Source organism: Argiope bruennichi, chromosome 9 (genome assembly GCF_947563725.1).
Source record: "Argiope bruennichi chromosome 9, qqArgBrue1.1, whole genome shotgun sequence".
Lineage (NCBI taxonomy): Eukaryota > Metazoa > Arthropoda > Arachnida > Araneae > Araneidae > Argiope > Argiope bruennichi.
In genome coordinates this window covers 37,875,053-37,893,571 of record NC_079159.1, presented here as the reverse complement: position 1 = coordinate 37,893,571, position 18,519 = coordinate 37,875,053, and the positions used below count along the sequence as shown (strand labels likewise).

General features: G+C 31.6%; 1 protein-coding gene and 1 long non-coding RNA gene across 2 annotated transcripts; one reads left to right on the top strand and one right to left on the bottom strand.

The window, feature by feature from the left end:
- Positions 1 to 6,962: 6,962 nt before the first annotated feature.
- Positions 6,963 to 9,201, bottom strand: LOC129983603 (uncharacterized). The gene is made up of 3 exons (XR_008785425.1): positions 8,569 to 9,201; positions 8,315 to 8,465; positions 6,963 to 7,326 (listed from the first exon to the last, which is right to left on the bottom strand). It is a non-coding gene; the product is annotated as an uncharacterized LOC129983603 (long non-coding RNA).
- Positions 9,202 to 12,462: 3,261 nt separating this feature from the next.
- Positions 12,463 to 13,209, top strand: LOC129984922 (LIM domain-containing protein A-like). Its single transcript, XM_056094871.1, has one exon. The coding sequence runs from the start codon at positions 12,463 to 12,465 to the stop codon at positions 13,207 to 13,209; it is 747 nt and encodes a 248-aa protein (XP_055950846.1).
- Positions 13,210 to 18,519: the final 5,310 nt, after the last annotated feature.

Genomic DNA, 18,519 nt, shown 5'->3' with positions numbered 1-18,519 from the left:
CGAAGCAACAAATATGTAAATTTTTCTTACAGTATTTGAGTCAGTTTTTAAAATATGGAAATAGAATTATCAAGCAAGAAATTCGTACTCTTTTCCGTTACCATGGCATCAAGCTTAATTTTTAATTAGACTTAAGCTAAACGTAATCTGATAATCACGTGATTTTTTTCAAACCGGTTTAAATTAGCTAATGACTTAAATTAATTATGACAAGCAATGACTTAAAAAACTAATAATATTCTCATATGATAAATTGAAATTTGTGGTAGCAGTTTCCATTTTTTTTTATATTTACCGGCTCCAATAATAAAAACTAAACAAATTAATTATACAAAACAAATAATATAGAGTACAAAAACATTTACAAGAATAGTTTAAACAAGAATATTTAAAAAAGAAGTAAGAATTATCAATCAGGAAATAAAAATGCATTAAGAAACAATTAAATACTGTGAAATAACAGAGTTATGAGATAGTAAAGAAATGCCTTCCTAAAGTTTTGGAAATTAGAATTAAATTAGAGAGATTTCATCTAGACCTTACCATTTCAGCTTTTCCCCTTCGTTTCCACACCCCACCATCCAGAAGAAGAAAAAAAAATTTTTTTTACATATCCCTTATATACTTCGTGGTTACACTACTCTTTCTTACCGTAAAATCATTTCTAGTCCAATTATTGATAAACATAAAGCAACCGATAAAAATCTTAATATTTATTGATCCAGACTTAATAATGCAGTTAAAAGTACCTAAAGGAGTTAATTGTCCACATTTTATAGCTTCTTCATTTGAGCGTCGCTTCATTTTTATAACAATGCTGTCACTCCAGACAAAAATGGACAGCAAAATCTTATGGTTCATTTCGGCTTACTTGACGTATAAAATATTAAAATGCCTGCGTTATCGATTTATTGATATTAAAATGAAGTCTTAAACCAATATTGAAGAATATCGAATTTATTTTAGTTGTGTAGGTATCAAATTTTTTCAATTGTTTATTTTAAAAATCTGTATACTTAAATTAATAAAACAGTTTTTTTTTCTTCAGCATCGCAAAGTTTGTGAATTTTAGGTTAATACGGAAGCTGTTCAAACCAATGGGAGAAGTCTCCCAAATACTTTTTCGCATACTGCCTTATAAACTTTTCATACCAGAGAACGCCTTAGACGACATTGGCGTGCAATAGTTATGAAATTTCAATTTTGGGCGAAAATTGAGTTATTTTACTGAATTATCGTGTCTTCCTTGACGAGTTATTTGGCTATGTATCTCTGGCATGCGTTAATATTATGCAAAAATTGAAATTGTAGATTTTAGATATGTTTTTCTCATCCTATTAAAAGAAAAATTTGATCCAATACTACACTTGTAGTCAAAAAGACCCATACCGAATTTGATATGTTTAAATCATTTGAATTATCGCGGTTACGTGTTTCTGAAAGTACAAACTGACTGATAATCAATTGGTTGTTGGATTTAGCTCAAAATTTGACAGAAGTTTACACAATAGATTTTAAATTTGTGTACCGAATATTATTTATCTAATTCTCTTCGTTTTGTCGTTATTATATTCAAACAACCGGACGCACTGACTTTCCCTGCGCGGATTTTACTCAAAATTTTACAGATATCTGCAAATTTGATATAAAGACCACATATCAAATTTCAAATGCCTAATTCAAAATGTCCATGGACATCTTCCAAAAAATGTGTTTTCGAACTCAGAGAACTCGAATCTGGATATTCATAAAACTCTCGAGTTTAAATTTTTTAACGATTACACTAATTTCTCTGTTCAAGAGAAAGTAAAAAGAATGATAATTTTTAATAGCGATTTAAAAAGCCAAGGAACTATATTAATATCACATGAAAAGCTGAATAAGTATAAAATAGATGTTTCACGATTATAACATTTACTGCTTTGGCAATCCGCCAAGCAGAATGTGTCGCCAAGTCCTATGTGTCGCCTTAGCCAACGAACTTATTGAAATTATGCTTTTGCCTTCAAAAATCGTCAGCTGAGACATATGTAATGCTATCGGAGCTTAAAGGAAGTCTGTCCTTTCCTGTATTGAGGCTAGAAGATGATTAAAACCCTATCACTTCCAGCGGGGTGGTTTGGGGCGCTTCGGGAATTTTCCTTTAACGTCCAAGTGGGTCGGTTTCGAGCGCCTGATTCTGTTATATGGAGGTGGGTATAAAAATCGGCTATTGTTTTAAGCACTCCAAGAGGTCCGTGTTATCTGACGATCGCGGTTTTTTTTACTGAAGATGCCCCTTTGCCTTAAGGTGGTAAGGTTGGGGGGGGGGGTTCGCTAAATAGATTGTTTGCACATATTTTGTGTTTCGATTTTGTTTTGTAGTTTCTGCTTCTGTTTCTATCTATTTCTAGTGCTTCGATTTGTAGTTTCTATTACCACGTGTTGTTATTGCAAATTGAAAATTAAAAAATATAAAACAAATTTTCCACTGAAGTGCTCTGTTAACGATGAATGATATATAAGGGTACCGACACGTTGTTTATTTTTTTGGATAAGCATCAGAAGATCTTTTCAGTATTAAGGCTATTGCACTGATGCTGCAGCCTATTCGTAATCCAATTTTCTCACAAAATGGGTAGCGACTCGTGTTACTATAGAGAGAAATCGTTTTATATTCCCAGCTTCTTGTTCTGTCAAAGGACAGTCGGAATTTTTAATGCCAAGTACAAACTATGGCCTTCAAATAGTATTAAGAGACCCTAAAAACATTGGGAGTTTTTTTTTTCCCTCCTTCGTAGTGAGATAAGTAATATAAATGCCGAGTTCCTTGTACGAATACTATTCTTAATTTCTCTTCAGTTGCGAATTTCTACACGTAATTTTACGTACTGTGAATCTGTTTTTGTATTATCAGGATAATTTATTTAAACGCTTATTATTTCTTCATTATGAGTAAAATAAACTTGAATTCACTGATGAAGAAATTAAAACAATATTACCCTACTGATGAAAGCGACAGTTGTTTGCCAAGCAAAGATGATGGTTGATCAAAAATGTTTTAGCTGATCGTTTAAAATATTCTCAAATTTCATTTACTTTTTTTAAGATAATAGCGAGGATCTTAAAGTAGTAGTAAAAAAAAATAAAATTTATCTAAAAATAAGTTAATAAAGTGAAAAATTAAGTTTCGCTGCATTATTATTTCTCAACTTAAACTGTACAGTTCACATCCAACTGATTCAAAAATTTTAAAAATAGTAATTACTAAGTAAAAAGGGCCTCAAAAATTACTTGCGATCACGAAGTATAGAAAAAAAAGTAAAATAGTAATTATAAGCTTTGAATTTGAAGTTTTAAAATTTAATGAAGCGATTTCAAAAAGGTAAAGAAAAATTCGAATTCCCCAAATTTTACTGCATTTCTAGAGCACGAACAGTTCAGCAAATTTCTCGCATATATATTATCATTAGAACAGCGAAATGAATCAACCTTTCTAATTTGTTACGTTTATACTCTATCAATGAACTAGCAAATAAATTCTAATGATATTTAGATTAATAAAAAGATTTTATATAAAAAGATTTATTTACATTTAAGCTGAAACTAAACTGATTTTAAGTAAAGGATAGAAATTAGTAATTCATCTTAAGAATTCACTTTTATATCAAATCAATAGTTCCCAGACGATGTGGATGTATGCACCATCTTAAATTTAGACTACGAATATGTTAAATATTTTCTAGAAACTACATTGCTATCAAAAACCAACAAATATCTAAAAAAAAGATAATCTTATTTGGTAATTAAATAAAAATTGAATTAGAAATACATAAATTTTGTTTACAAATTTGATATAAAACAGATGTTTTACAAGATTGTTACAATATAAAAAGTAGAATATGAATGCATTTGAAATAAGAATTCATAACAAGTATCAAAATAAATTGGGTTTTGCAGTTTTATGTAGAATGCTTAACAAGAAGTCATACAGTTCATTAGCAAGTATTCATTCAAATCATTTTTTAAAAATAAACCGATTCCCGAGTTTCGAATTCTATTAATGAATTCTTAAGAGTCGCGTGCATTTAAATAAATTACTGCACAATAACTTGTATAGCGAATTTTGAATTATAATTTCAACGATTGTTTAATTGTATAATACAATTCAGAGCGAATGAAAATTAAATACTGTATTTAATATTTAATAAATTGCTTTTTCCAAATTTAATACCCAAGAATTCTGAATAATCAGCTACTAAAAAGGTTTTATTTTCATTATAGAAAAAGAAAGTTAAGAAGCAATCAACACTAGCTTATAGCAACATTTGTAACATTGAGAAATGGTTACGTTTTATTAACAAAAATATTTCTCGAATAAAGAACCTTCCAAATTTATCCACTTTCGATCAGGGAGGTATATAGGAAGTTAATTTTTGACTTTAAATTCGAATGAAGATAAATCCCAATTAAAAACAATGAAATTTCTATGAAAAACAATGTTAAAAAGAACCAGAGAAAAACACAATTCACCAAATTCCATTTCTAAAGCATGATCAGCTTTCTAATTAGTCATATCTACACTCTTATCGATAAACTAACAAATTTTTATTTTTATTTAAATTAATAAAATGATTTTAGGTCAAGGATATAAACAAATGACTTAATTCATCTTATTCTTTTCATTTGAATCAATTCAATATTCTTCTAACGCCTTAGATGTATGAACCTTAGATGTATAAACTAACAAATTCGTAAACTGAATTTATAATTTCCTTCAGACGTCTCCCATGGAATAATTTTTTTGTCAGACGAGAAAAGAATATTCAGAAATTAAAGACAAAATTGAATTCAAAGTATATAAAATTTTATTGGCATGTTTGACATACGAGAACAGGCCATTTACAATATTACTACAACATAAAAAAGTACAATATAAATGCATGAAGAATCCAGTACAGGTATCAAAACAGCAAAGGCTTATTACATACATTAAATTGACTTAAAAATAATTCAGTTTCGTAAGTAAAGCATTTCGTTTAACATTAAAAATTAACATGCCTTATTTGGAATATTTTATGCAGCATATATTGCTATAACTAGGGAAAAACACATTGATATAACTTAATGCATTTGGCAGAATTTCAATTGAAAATTCATTATATTTTTTTTTATTTCTATGCGTAATGTAACACAACGAAGTTTAATATTCTGTTAAATTAAGAGAAGAATTTAGCAAATTATTGAAGAGCTGATAGTTCAGAACCCTAGAGTTTCTCATGTTATTGGGAAAAAAAAGCGAACTGCCCTACATTTAGATTATTTAACATTCATTGCATCCATTCACTTTTTCCTTCAACAAAAGACATTAGATTCGAGTAGAATTTTATGCTAATACTAATCATTAAAGCGTATCGTATTTTCTCAAAAAGCATACTGATCACCGTGGTGATCAAGCACGATGATCAAATGCTTTCCGAGAATCAAAGGATATTTTGATTGGCTGGCCGGCCGAGCCAATCAAAGTATGCTTTTTCCGCGGATTTAAACTTTTAATTTTATATAAAGTCGAAGTAGCGAGATATTTAGAATTTTAAATTTATTATTAATCTTACTGTAACTATTACTATTTTATTTTAAATTTAACAAATAAAATGTTAACTTAAAAAATGTTTGCAAATGGATGCAACGAACAGATTTAATGTATCTACAGATTACGGTAAAAAAATTCTGAAATGTTCAAGAGATTTAAATTAATAGCCATTGACACTGTCTAAATTTTGATTCAGAAACAATTAATGCAATCCATTATGAAATTCACATATGAATGGTAATGAAAAGAAACTGAATTTTATAACAATTGTAGAATATTTAGCTTCAAAAGTCAATTATCAAATTATAATTTTGCCATAAAACGCCTTTTCAAAATACATAACCGTTTCGTGTGCGTAAAGACACGACTTACAGTTGATTAATATTTATTGAATATTTTCGAAATTTCAAACAATGCAAGATAAACATGCATGCTAACAATACGTTGATTTATCCTCCATATACAATACATTTTTCTTGACAAGAGTTACTATTCGTATATTTTAAATGAGCCGAACATGCAGATGACGGTTATAACAAGTTTCATAACTTGAAAGAACTTTGGTCTCAAAGTAAACTAAATTTCGATATCTTGGAAATCATGACTGAAATTAAGCATAAAACAATATACATACGATATTAAGCATAAAATAATTTTGCATGTTTAAAACAAATATTTGAAAGTCGAATATCAGGATCATTATGAAATGCAAAATTCCTTAATATACTAGAATCGTATTCATATGATCATAGGAATAATTTGATAATTCATTTTATAATTGCAAAGCGAGTTCTAGAAATGGATACAAGAACATATATTGTTTTCACGAGCATTGACATTCAGTACAAAATGATACCAGAAAATCAATTTTTAAAAATATGTATGTAAATTGAATAACATCAATTTGCAAAAAAATTTACATTTTTTTTTTTTAAATTTTGCTATGGTAATCTGCGATTCAAGATAATCTTAACAAATCTAATGGCGAAAAGATTCATTTTCCAATCATAAAGCAATGCACTAGACAAATGAAATTGTTTTTTTTATCTCGTAAAAATTGCTATTCCTGCCTATATTGCTGGGTCAATAAGCTCTGCTTGTGTACTTGTTGAGCTCTAATAAGTGATTAATAACCATACAGAAATTTTTAAGTGAACTTTATCTGAAATGTAAATCAAACATTCAGTCTTGGGGAGGTGGTTTAAATTATTAGCAAAATTAAATACATTACTTAATTTTAAGTGATCCATATTAAAAAACCATTGCACTAATGCAGATTGAGAAGTAAGTATTTTAAAAACAAATTTAAAAAAAACCAAGTATTACATTTGAAGGAAATAAATAAAAACAGATATTTTAAAGTTGGTATAAGAATGAAAGTTTCCAGACAATTTTAAGATTAAATATTGATTGAATTGTCAAATTGAATCTGATATTTTGCACTCTTTAAGCTTCGCAAAGTTTGAAAAGAATTAAATATTCAGTATCTTGCTCTTAGAATAGAAACATTTCAAAGATGTATTGATATCCTCAAGTAATGTTAACTACATTCATAATCCCATTTCCACTGTGCAGACTATTTATATATTCATTATTATTTGGCATTAATATAAATTTAGGCGAAACCAAAATGAATTTTACAAACTGCATAAATTGGATCTCCATAGCTTCATTGGAAAGGCTCCGAATTGCAAGGTTGAAGGCTCCAAATAGTATCTTGTGACGTCATTACTCGGGTTAACACATGTAGACATCTGAAAAGATTAAATTAATAGATTAAATCAAACTATCGGGAATGCCATTAAATGCTTGAATATATAAGACTAATTTTGATCTTTAAATCCACTCCAATAATTCAATAATCTGAAAAAAATTTGTTTAACTGCTGTCAATAGAAACAGAATCTACATCTAAGGTTCCCCCCCCCCCCACCAACAGCTCGCATTATGAAAATGTAATTAACCATTTAAATACAATTTTAAAGTAAGCATTTTTTAACTATTCCAGAATCTCCCGAGACATGCATGTTTTTATTCCCTATGAAAGTCAGAAATGACAAATAATGAATGCTCCGATAGCGTCCTATAGTCATTGTTTAGATTTTAAAATACGATAGATGTTGCCAAGTTCTCGAAACTTCACAGAACCGCTTAAAAGAACCGAAAACAAATCCATCTTTGCATAGTGGAGAAAAGGTTCGATGTTGAGAAACGAGAACAATTCCTTTCGTAGTGATTGCAAATAAATTTCCTAGATTGCCGTTTATATACTTGAAAATCAATCGTGTTCGCCTTACTGATTACTATATGCCAGTAACTACGATTAATGAAGCATTGGAAATTTTAAATATCAACTGCAATACGTTTGGTTTGGCTCCAAAAATAACTTTAGCGGAGAAATGACACAAAATTATGCTGAAACATTTTTTTGCTTATCTCTCATAGGCACATGTCTGAAAAGGTTCTTGCCATATATTTCCCTATTGACAAGAATAAACCATACATAGGTCAACTCCCTTTTTGGGCAACGAATTATTTCTACATCTATTTACAGAAATGGATCTCGCAGTATAACACGAACGGTAATTCGGTTCTTATGTTCAAAGGCAGCTGAAACTTCAATGTTTCCAGGAAACTATGATTTATGTATTTGTGCCTTCAGAATACTTTCTAGAGGCTCCAAATAAAATAGTTTCCGAATATTATGCTATTCTAATAATTTTATTATGACTCAAGAACTTACCATGAGAATTTGATACTTCAAATTATCTTAAGGAAATTGTTAAGTCTTGGTTGTATATGGAACCCAGAAAGCCGTATTACTGATGGTGACGGCACACTTTTATCCAAGAAAAAGGCATCTAAGGGTCGTAAGTTGTCTGAGCTATGAATACCTAATGAAATAAGAACATTTTATAGGTCTAATTATGTCATTAACAAAAGTGTCTGGATACAGTTTAATTCCATTTGACAGTTATTATAATTCGTGCAACTTACCGATATCACTTCAGTACCATTTTTTCCGCCAATCCAGACATCTCCCATACTTAGAATTTGCGGCTGAAGCCCAAATGGTATTCACTGCTATGAGGAGTTGTATTAAGCCTTGTTCAATTAAATGGTCTCTGATGTATTCTTTGCAGAATGCGCTACTATAATATCAGTTGCATGAGATTCTGCTTTTTCGATTCATAAGACGTTTCATGAGTAAACATGAAGAAATTCGCCCGAATACTTTCAGGTATAAGTATAGTAATTTAAATTGATCTCCAAAGTTCTTACTATTATTACTCTAAAAACTTAAATTCAACTGTTTTTTATGTTCATCTTTTGAAAACAGCGTAAGTAGTAATGGCCATAGTTTTCCCTCTACCTCGGACTATGAGAAATCAACGCCATTCAGACTCATCACTTAGAAACCACTTTCCTGGAATATACAAAGATTATAAACATTTTCACTTTCAATCCACTGTGCAGGTCATTATTAAATTCCTGCAATTTTTTTTTTGTACGAAGTTGACACATTAAGCTTGGTCTAATATTTCAAGCTTTATAAATCATCTAGTAAGTCTTTGGTTTGTTAGTCTGATTCCATAGCATCCGAAATCAAATATGCACTTGTTGAAGCTCCTTATTATCCACTGTGCCGTGATCACTTGCTTCAAAACCTTTCAAGATCTGAAAAGAAATGATTAGATATGAAAACTATCAAGAATACTATAAAATGCAAGAATATGGATTTCACTTTTGCTCTTTTATCTACATCGAAAATTTTAAGATCTAACAAGAATTCACTTACAACTTCGTTGATAGAAATTAAAGCTTTCCCGTTTTAATCGGTAACTCTTAAAGCTCACGTCAGTTTAATTTATTTAAAACAGAAAATAAGCTATTAGCAATATTTGAAGTACATTTGTTAAACAATTCATCCAAATCTTTCCCGGCAGCTGTAAGCGTATATAGGAAAATAAGTAGTGCATCTAATTTGTTAATTGCCCGTTAAGCATAATTGCTGGTTATACTTATAATAACAAGTTGATTCACTAAACGTCAGAACTCTTTGAACCGACTCGCAAAATGCTTAGTGGTAAATTACATGAAGTGTCATTTAGATGCTTGAAAAAGAAAAAACGAATTTTAGGATCTTACCAAGAAGCATGTTCATTAACTACAACTTATAAAGGATCGAAAAACATTGTTTTTTAATAGTAATACATTTATTCAATCTAGAAAGTAAGATTCCCTCAGTCCATATAGACACAAAACAATTATCTTGAATCATTTTTGTCCTGTTACAGGAGCGTGTTGGAATAAATGATTTGGGTAGTATAAGGCCAAGAACTCAAGTGATGATGTGCAAATAGCCATCATAGGGTAACATGAATTTCAATATCGGTAGTTCTTACGTTGGAAGTTCAAAAGGTTATATATTTCAAATTCCCGAAGATTGTTTCACTTCTCTTTGAAGCTTCTAGAAAGCTTACTTTCGAGACGAATCGAATACAATTAGTTTTCAAACGCCATGTCAGTTTTATTAATATAATTAGCAAACTTACTGTGTCCTTGAATTCCTTGTAGTTTGATGTCATCTTAAGAGAATACTTCCTCGCATCCAGCATTGGTCCAGGTGGATAGCATGCACATGGAACTGAGAAAACAGTACTGGTGATTGACGTCGTGCCTTTGTCAAACAAAACGGCATGGACACGGATAAGTTGTCCACCCTATGAAAAACTAATGAAATAAGAAAGAACATTTTTATAGCTCAAATTACCATTGATAAATTATTGCATCCATTTCTATATGAAAATTATAAATAGCTTAACTTACTAATATTACTTCTGAACGTAACCGAGAGAAAGTCCCCTGGCCATCCAGATGGCTGCTTTCAACACAATTTTCACCAAGAGCTGAGAAGGTACTCACTCCACATATGGGGAAAGGCGTTGTTTCATTGCTCCAATAAACATCTGAACAGTCTACAGAGAGCTGCTGTAATAACTGCAGGATTTGTTTCGTTGGTAATTTCTGCGAGGTTGCATTTCTTTTAAATGAGTGAAAAATCTGGTGAATCCAATACAAATGTCCTGATACGAGTGAGGTAGTTGGATGATCTCCAAGGTTATTTTAACTCCAGAAACTCAAATATTCTGCATATTTTCAGAAACGGCACAAGAAAACAATATGGCTCTTTCCTATATCATTTGACTATACCAAGTAAAACCCACATAATTATAGTACTTTCTTCACTTGAAAGCCACTTTTGTAGAATACCCAGATATTATTTCTTCCGTATTCAATCAAAACACCAAATGTTCAGATTTCACTGCGTCTTAGAAACTTTCCAAAAGTTTAAAAATATACGAATGGGCAACTAGCAGTTTAGTGTTTAATTTTAAATTTTGAAAGACGAATTACAAAGATTATTCCACGCTTACTTTAATAAAAATATTTGCTCTCGAATAGAATAACCTCCTTTGCCTTAAATCTGCACCGCCTGTTTTTTAAGCTTTATGAAAAGGATAAGTTATTTTTATTCTTCAAATGATAGAGAAATGCAATACGAAATTTGCCTACTTTCATATACGTTCAAAATAGTTGCCTTTAAAGACACTAGCTCCAATGCTGAGTTTGATTACATTTCTAAACTTTTTCCTATCCCTTATCTAGCTAATTACTTTCTTTCATTCAATTCAAAAGTTAATTACAATTAATCCGTATTCAATACACGACATCATTCAAACTTCCGTTTTCGAATTTTGATATGGAACAAACTAAATTATTTCTAATTTCTGGACCTGGGGTTGTTCAAATAGACGCGGCTACTTTATTCAGTAGAAATTATACTTTATTGCACCTGAAAAATATTTAGTCACTTTAGGATTAATTGATACGCGAGCAGAATTGAACGAACTTTTCCGTACGAGGTGCCATGTAACGTCTATTCGTTCAATATTACTGTTCATATTATAGGTTGACGATTTTAATTTTAAACTTGAGGGGGGGGGGGGTTAGAAGAACGAAATGCTTCACGATTTAAAATTAAGTATACGGAATTAATACTGTCCAAGATAGCAAGAACCGCGAGCTGAAATGTAAAATATAAAAGGTAGCTGTTAATCGAGATAGAAATTTTGGAATAAATTGTTTAATTTCCAATACACGCACAATTTATTGCCATTATGTATAAGTAAATATAATTCGAAAAAATTAAAAATTTTATATATTAGACATTTTAAGGAATTACAAATGTTAACGAGCGAATAGATTTTTATATCGAGCTCATTCCTAAAGAAAAAGCAGCAAACCAAAGACTCTGGATATCTAATTTCAATATGAATTCGAATCTATTCTGTTCATATGTTAGTCAAGTGCAATTTGTCGATCCTTATTATACCATGAAGAATTTCGATTATTCATTAAAATCATAATGCATTTTTATTATCGATTTGAGCACAGTTCAAATTATGAAAGATTCTCCGAAATATTATCACAAAACGAACAGCATCAGAGTAATCGATTTATCCGTTATTTAATCAGGTTCGAGCTTATTCCTATGAAAAGTGGAAACTTGGAAAAGACGATTATTCTGTCAAATATAAATACATAGGCAAATTTATGGGATTCAAATACAAAATGATTTTAAAAATTATCAATAAAGACCTGGTTTAATGCTCAACCTTTTTCGGAGTCATCTAATTCTGTTAAGCATTCTTCCCTTGTTTTCCTACTTCAGAGCACCGTTTCAAGTATATCGCCGTCTATATCCCTACTTTCGATTGAAATAATGGTTGTCAACGTGAAATTATAGAGTTGAAAATTAGAATGAGCAAATCCTTGTACAACACACAAATGCGGACCCGTTTTAATTCAGCATTTTCCATTTCTTCAATGCGCGCGCACACACACACACACACTGCCCACACCGCCATCACATCACCAACCTCAAAACCACCACACTCGCACAAGCATTGCCCATACCGCCATCACATCACCAACCTCAAAACCACCACTCGCACACAATCATTGCCCACACCGCCATCACATCACCAACCTCAAAATTACCACACTCGCACAACCATTGCCCACGCCGCCATCACATCACCAACCTCAAAATTACCACACTCGCACAAGCATTGCCCACACCGCCATCACATCACCAACCTCAAAACCACCACTCTCACTCAAGCATTGCCCATACCGCCATCACATCACCAACCTCAAAACCATCACTCACACAATCATTGCCCACACCGCCATCACATCACCAACCTCAAAACCATCACTCACACAATCATTGCCCACACCGCCATCACATCACCAACCTCAGAGCCACCACTCTCACAATCATTGCCCACACCGCCATCACCTCAACCTCAGAGCCACCACTCGCACACAGGCATTGCCAACACCGCCATCACCTCAACCTCAGAGCCACCACTCGCACACAGGCATTGCCAACACCGCCATCACCAACGTCAAAACCACAACTCAGATGCATTCCCACGCCTCCAGCATTTACCCCTGAAACCACAACTCGCATGCATTTCCCATGTCTCCAACATTAAACCCCGAAACCAACCACTAGCACACGAGTTACCCACGCCTCCAACACCAACCGCCGAAACCACAGCTTAAGCGCTCATTACCCACACCGTCTACTCCAATCGACGATTCTCGTAAATATCTACACCACCAACTTCATTCACATTCCACAATTCTCACACCTACAAACACATTACCCCGCTAACACCAACTATTTTATACTCAATATTACGTACAATATCCGATATCGCAACTAGTCAAGACAATGTTCTGTCTCCAGAAAATGTGGTGAAGTAGCTTGAATACTTTATCACACATTGATTTTCAAATTCCACAAAGCTATCATTCCCCAATCTGTCTAAAGAAACATTGCACAAATTAGACTCCACGCCCACTCCAACTCACAAAATAAAGTACATTCATTTCATTCCGCGAATCATGCTCGTACATAAGATACGAGGTCTTTCGTGATGCACATCACCAGTTATTTTTCCGATTCGCATAATACATCTGAACCCGATACTAGAATGCATGTCAGTATCCTCCTTACTCCGCGAAGACCACATATTTTGCACTAAAATTAAAAACTGAATTTAAAAAGTACAGAATCCAGTAGGTTTTATGCTAGTTCTGACTAACACGTTGAGTTGAAGAATAGAAACGAAGCATGCGATTTGTTCAAAATTTTTATAAGTTGCATATAAATATTACCAGTATTCTACACCGCTTCCTCAGTCAATTTATGAATTTAAATACTAAATTTCCTCAGAGTTGGGTGCCAAATAGCCCAAACCCTACATCTAACAAGTCTCGATCATTTTTCTGATCAATTCGATTCATTATGATCTTGACATATTGCGAGGAAGTCAAGCTTTGATTGAAGAGCTATTTGTATCGAATGAGGCAAGAATGATTCGATTCTCAAATTTAGTAGATACTTGGATGTACGATTCGGTCTGAAAGCATACCGTAATAGAGCTAATTTTTTTTTACCTTGGTATTTCTTTAATTTACCGTTTCAAATTTTCGATCTCAATATTCCAAATTTCTTTGTGCTCAAATGAGTTGGATGCAAAACTAATTTTCTAAATTCGAGTTAAAAAATTTTAAAATGTTAAATTAACATGGCTCGTTTCTGGCCGGAAATGTTTACAATATATCTCAAAAGAAATGTTTCGATGGTTTATGTAATAGCTTGAGCAAGAATTTGATTTAAGTAAATAGAGACAATACTAAACAATTAAACTAGGTAGTACTAATTAAATGGCACTTCTTAAAGGACAATTAAAAGGCAGAAATACCAAATACAAAATAATTGATTTATTCCAATTAGATTACACGAAGGGTGTTAAAATAAGCTAAGATTAAGAATGACAGACTAATATAGAAAAGCAAAAGAATTTATATGAAAATTGTTTATGACATTAAAAAAATTAAACACAGACAAATTGTTTCTAAGAGCAAGAGAATGTTTAGGGTACTAGTCGGCAATTTCAGTACGAAATATGGTTTTCTAAGCTAAATAGCGCGCAGTACTTTAGGTTTAATTTAAAAATGACTCGTTTAACATCCTTTGAAATGGATAGTAAAATTAGAATGTCATTAATTTTCTTATATCCTATTGTCCTCGCTTGATTCGATTTTCCGTTACCACTCGGTCATTAACTAATCGCTTCAAAAAATTGACATTCCAACTTCTACCAATTCACTTTACAATCCGGAAGAAAAATTTTGCTTATATAATGTATATTTTAACCTCGATCTTTAAAATGTTTTTGTATTTAACGCATAATCTCTAAATATTAAGGAAATTCCTCGATTTATAGCGAAAACATTAGGCCGTGATGCTTTTATTTTTAGTACCTGAACCAACAGTTTTTCCTTATCTTCGTTCATCTTGCATTCGATTAAAATTCGAACATCAAGAATTAACTTCTAAACTAATTTTTATTCGAAACGTAGGTGCGCCTCTTGATTGAATAGTTGAAGAAATTTTGACTTAAACTTCCCTACTTTGATTTGTAATTCGCAATACGAGATTTGCCATACCAATTCATTAACAGAGGTTTGAATAACAGCCTGAAAACGGAAATTTACTTTAGAATATACCGACTGAAATAAGTAAACGCTATTGGGAAGAAATTTCAAGAATCGTCAACGAGCTCGATTAAGTAGTCCTTATAACTTCGAAATGCCCCGAAATAAAGCTACACCGGAACTTGAATGACTTTTGACGAAGTTACAATCAATATTTAGAGGACGAGCTAATCTCAATTAACAATCGCGAAAATTAATGAAACCAAACTGCAGTTTTAGATATTCATGTTATAAGATAAATTTTCCCCAAAAAAATTAAAACGTTTAATAGATTATTGTATCAGAAAAATATTCGACTTCCGTTTTTAGTTGAGAGTCGGCATTTATTCCCAGGTTATTGGTTTGAGATTTATTTTTGAGCGGGTATTCGATTTTTCTATTTTCTGGACTGTCCCTTTAAAGTATTTTCGACACCTCGCAAATTCGTGGAAGATGCTAAAAATCTAAACTTCTAGTATTCTGAATAAATGGGGAAAAATTCATAATATCTGAATATTCGACACAAGTAACCTCCAAGCAGCTAGGGTACCACAATTATGTAGACATACCTGGTTAGTCCAATGCGATGCGATAGCAGGAAATTCGGGAGAAAATATCGCCCTCCATCCAAGATCAGCACAACACCATAATGCTTTTCCAGACAATCCTGGAACTAGTATTAAATTTTGAGTCGAAAAGTTGGAAGAATGACATTGGCAACGGCGATAGCTTCAAAATACAGTCCATCACATAACGATGCAGGTGTCGCTTCCACATTGTAGTCAACATTATCTTGCGAAATGACCTGAAAGAGAAATTGTGGTTACCTTGGCGCAAGTTATAAGTGATAAATTAAGAATTTTCTTTTTACGATACGAGATGCGTTGTCCTACTTTATATCTATTTCTGTGGGAAATTATGCTAAATGAATATTTCACATCGCGAATAAGATTTGAGGGAATTATGGTCGTTCAGCGAGGTTCTAATTCCACATTCATCTAGGCAGCCAAAAATACTGTTAATAGAATTGACAGTAACAAAAATTCTACCTTTATTAGCTTTGTAGTCACAGAATTAATGATTTTTTTATCGCAAAAGAACCGGAATTAGATAAACTGTTAAACAATGATGCACCATCTACGCTACATATTCAATAGAATATTAAAATATGTGAGCGCCTCATTACATAGAACACACGAGCTTACCTTAATATAACAGCTTAAGGCTTTTTACCATTTTGAGTGAAATGAAGGAATGCACCTTATTCAGCTTTCATTGATGTTACAATAGAAAGAATTGCAGTACAAATATTTTAAATGTTTCATGAAACACTTGAAGCCTTGTAAGGCTCAGGGTTTTCCTCCCGTGGCAGTGTAGTAAGTTTATTATGAGAAAAATATAAAGCTGAAGTATTACCTACAACTAAGAAACCATGTATATTCATATTTTAATGATTTTATTTTATAAAAGTAGCCTGTGATCCCAGCGGCTTTAAGCGTATTCACAAGATGTTATGATAATGAAATTTAAATTTACATTTCACCACATGAAGATTTCCAAGAAAAATACGACACGAAATTAAGACTGCGACAATTTTGCAAAATGTGCTGTTAAAATTCAAATCAATCAAGGAGGCAAAAACTGTGACCCTATATATTAAGTATAAAAACGTACTTTTGTAGGTTTTATGCAGCATTCATTGTTTAACTCATTGTAGCAAAAATGAATCAAGAATTTACAAGTATTTGCATTTGTTCAAATTATGCATTTCAAGTAATCTTAACGGGCAGGTCATTGGTGGCCCTACGGCGCCAAAGCCATGTTCAAACGCCTGTTCTCAGTAACCCTTATGACATTCTATTTATTATTTCGGATTATTACAAGCTTGAACTGTTGAAATTTATACGCTACACTTCGACACTATTAAGAAATTGTCCTTTCAAGACAAACTTACCATGAATCGTGAGAGACATTACGCACAGAATATAACGCTCTTTAGACAAATATTTGGACACGAAGCTATCAATTTTGGCAAATAGTATTTTCGAAAAGTGGCATTATTCGAGAGATTCACTTTTACAAAAGTTTTTATTTTTAATATTCAATTCCTACCAAAATTCATTTCTAGTAATAGAAAATTTTCCTTGACAACTCCAGAAATTATGATAAGCCAACTTTACAGAAATTGAAAAGTTAACAATTCATTGATAATCTTATTTGTGTGCATTTAATTTATTCACATTTTAAAAAATAGCAGCAATGCTTATACGCTGTAATAAAACTCAAGAATTTGTTTAGTTACATTTCTCAATCGCATGCTTTAGCCAGTGTAAATCTATAATTTAAAAGGTGCTATTTTATTCATTAATTCCAAATTAAATCCGTTAGAAGTGAAAGTTATAAACTGACATTTATTCTGCAATCAAGTGACTAAAATACTTACAGTAAAATGCGTTGACTAATGAAATAGGGCTAGATCAACGGTTCAAGCTTAAAATACCATGCTATTACGAGATGTAAATTTGTCAAGTTATTTTAACAGTTTTTTAAGCCATTTCTTCATTATGCTTATAAACCATCCTAATAAAGTGAAATGCAACTTCGCAGATGGTTTTTCTAATATTCATTATGCTGTTAATTATTTCTTTTATTCCGATACAAAACAATGTTTAGCTTTCAACAATGTTTTGAGTCACTCGATTAAATATTTGATGAAATAACGAAGAGGTTTAAACTTCTGAATACAATCTATTGTTGAATATTAATGAAATAAAAAGTGTAAAAATTACCAAAATTTAAAAAAATTTCCTTGACTATTAAACTGACATTAGAAATATTTTGTGTCACAATATTTTAAAAAATTACCACAAAACCCACGAAATGACGCTTTTATGAAAATTCTCGTTGACATTTCAAAAAATAACCGAGAAACTGAACTGAAATTCTAGATTGCTTTTATCGCAATAAAATATTGCAATTTTTCGCAATTGAATTACCAAAAAATTTGACAAAAAATGAGCTATATGATACTACTATGATTTACAGCAAGCCATTTACATAAGACTAATAATCAAGCTTTGCCGTTTTAAACTAGTTCTTTCATCTAGTAAATTAAAGTGGCATTTATATAGTAATGGTTTATTCAATAGTTGTATAAATTCTGCTACTCATTATTTTCTAAAGAGTTATTTAAAGTAACCTTTTTCGAAAAAAAAAAATTACGAGCAGAATATTTCAGTTCAATATTTTTCAAATAAAGATTTTACGAAATATTTCAATCGAACAATTCTTCGATTCATAAAAAAACAATTACAGTTCATTAATGCG

Coding starts and splice junctions, on each gene's coding strand:
- LOC129984922 (XM_056094871.1), top strand. CDS start 12,463: ATGCGCGCGCACACACACACACACACTGCCCACACCGCCATCACATCA.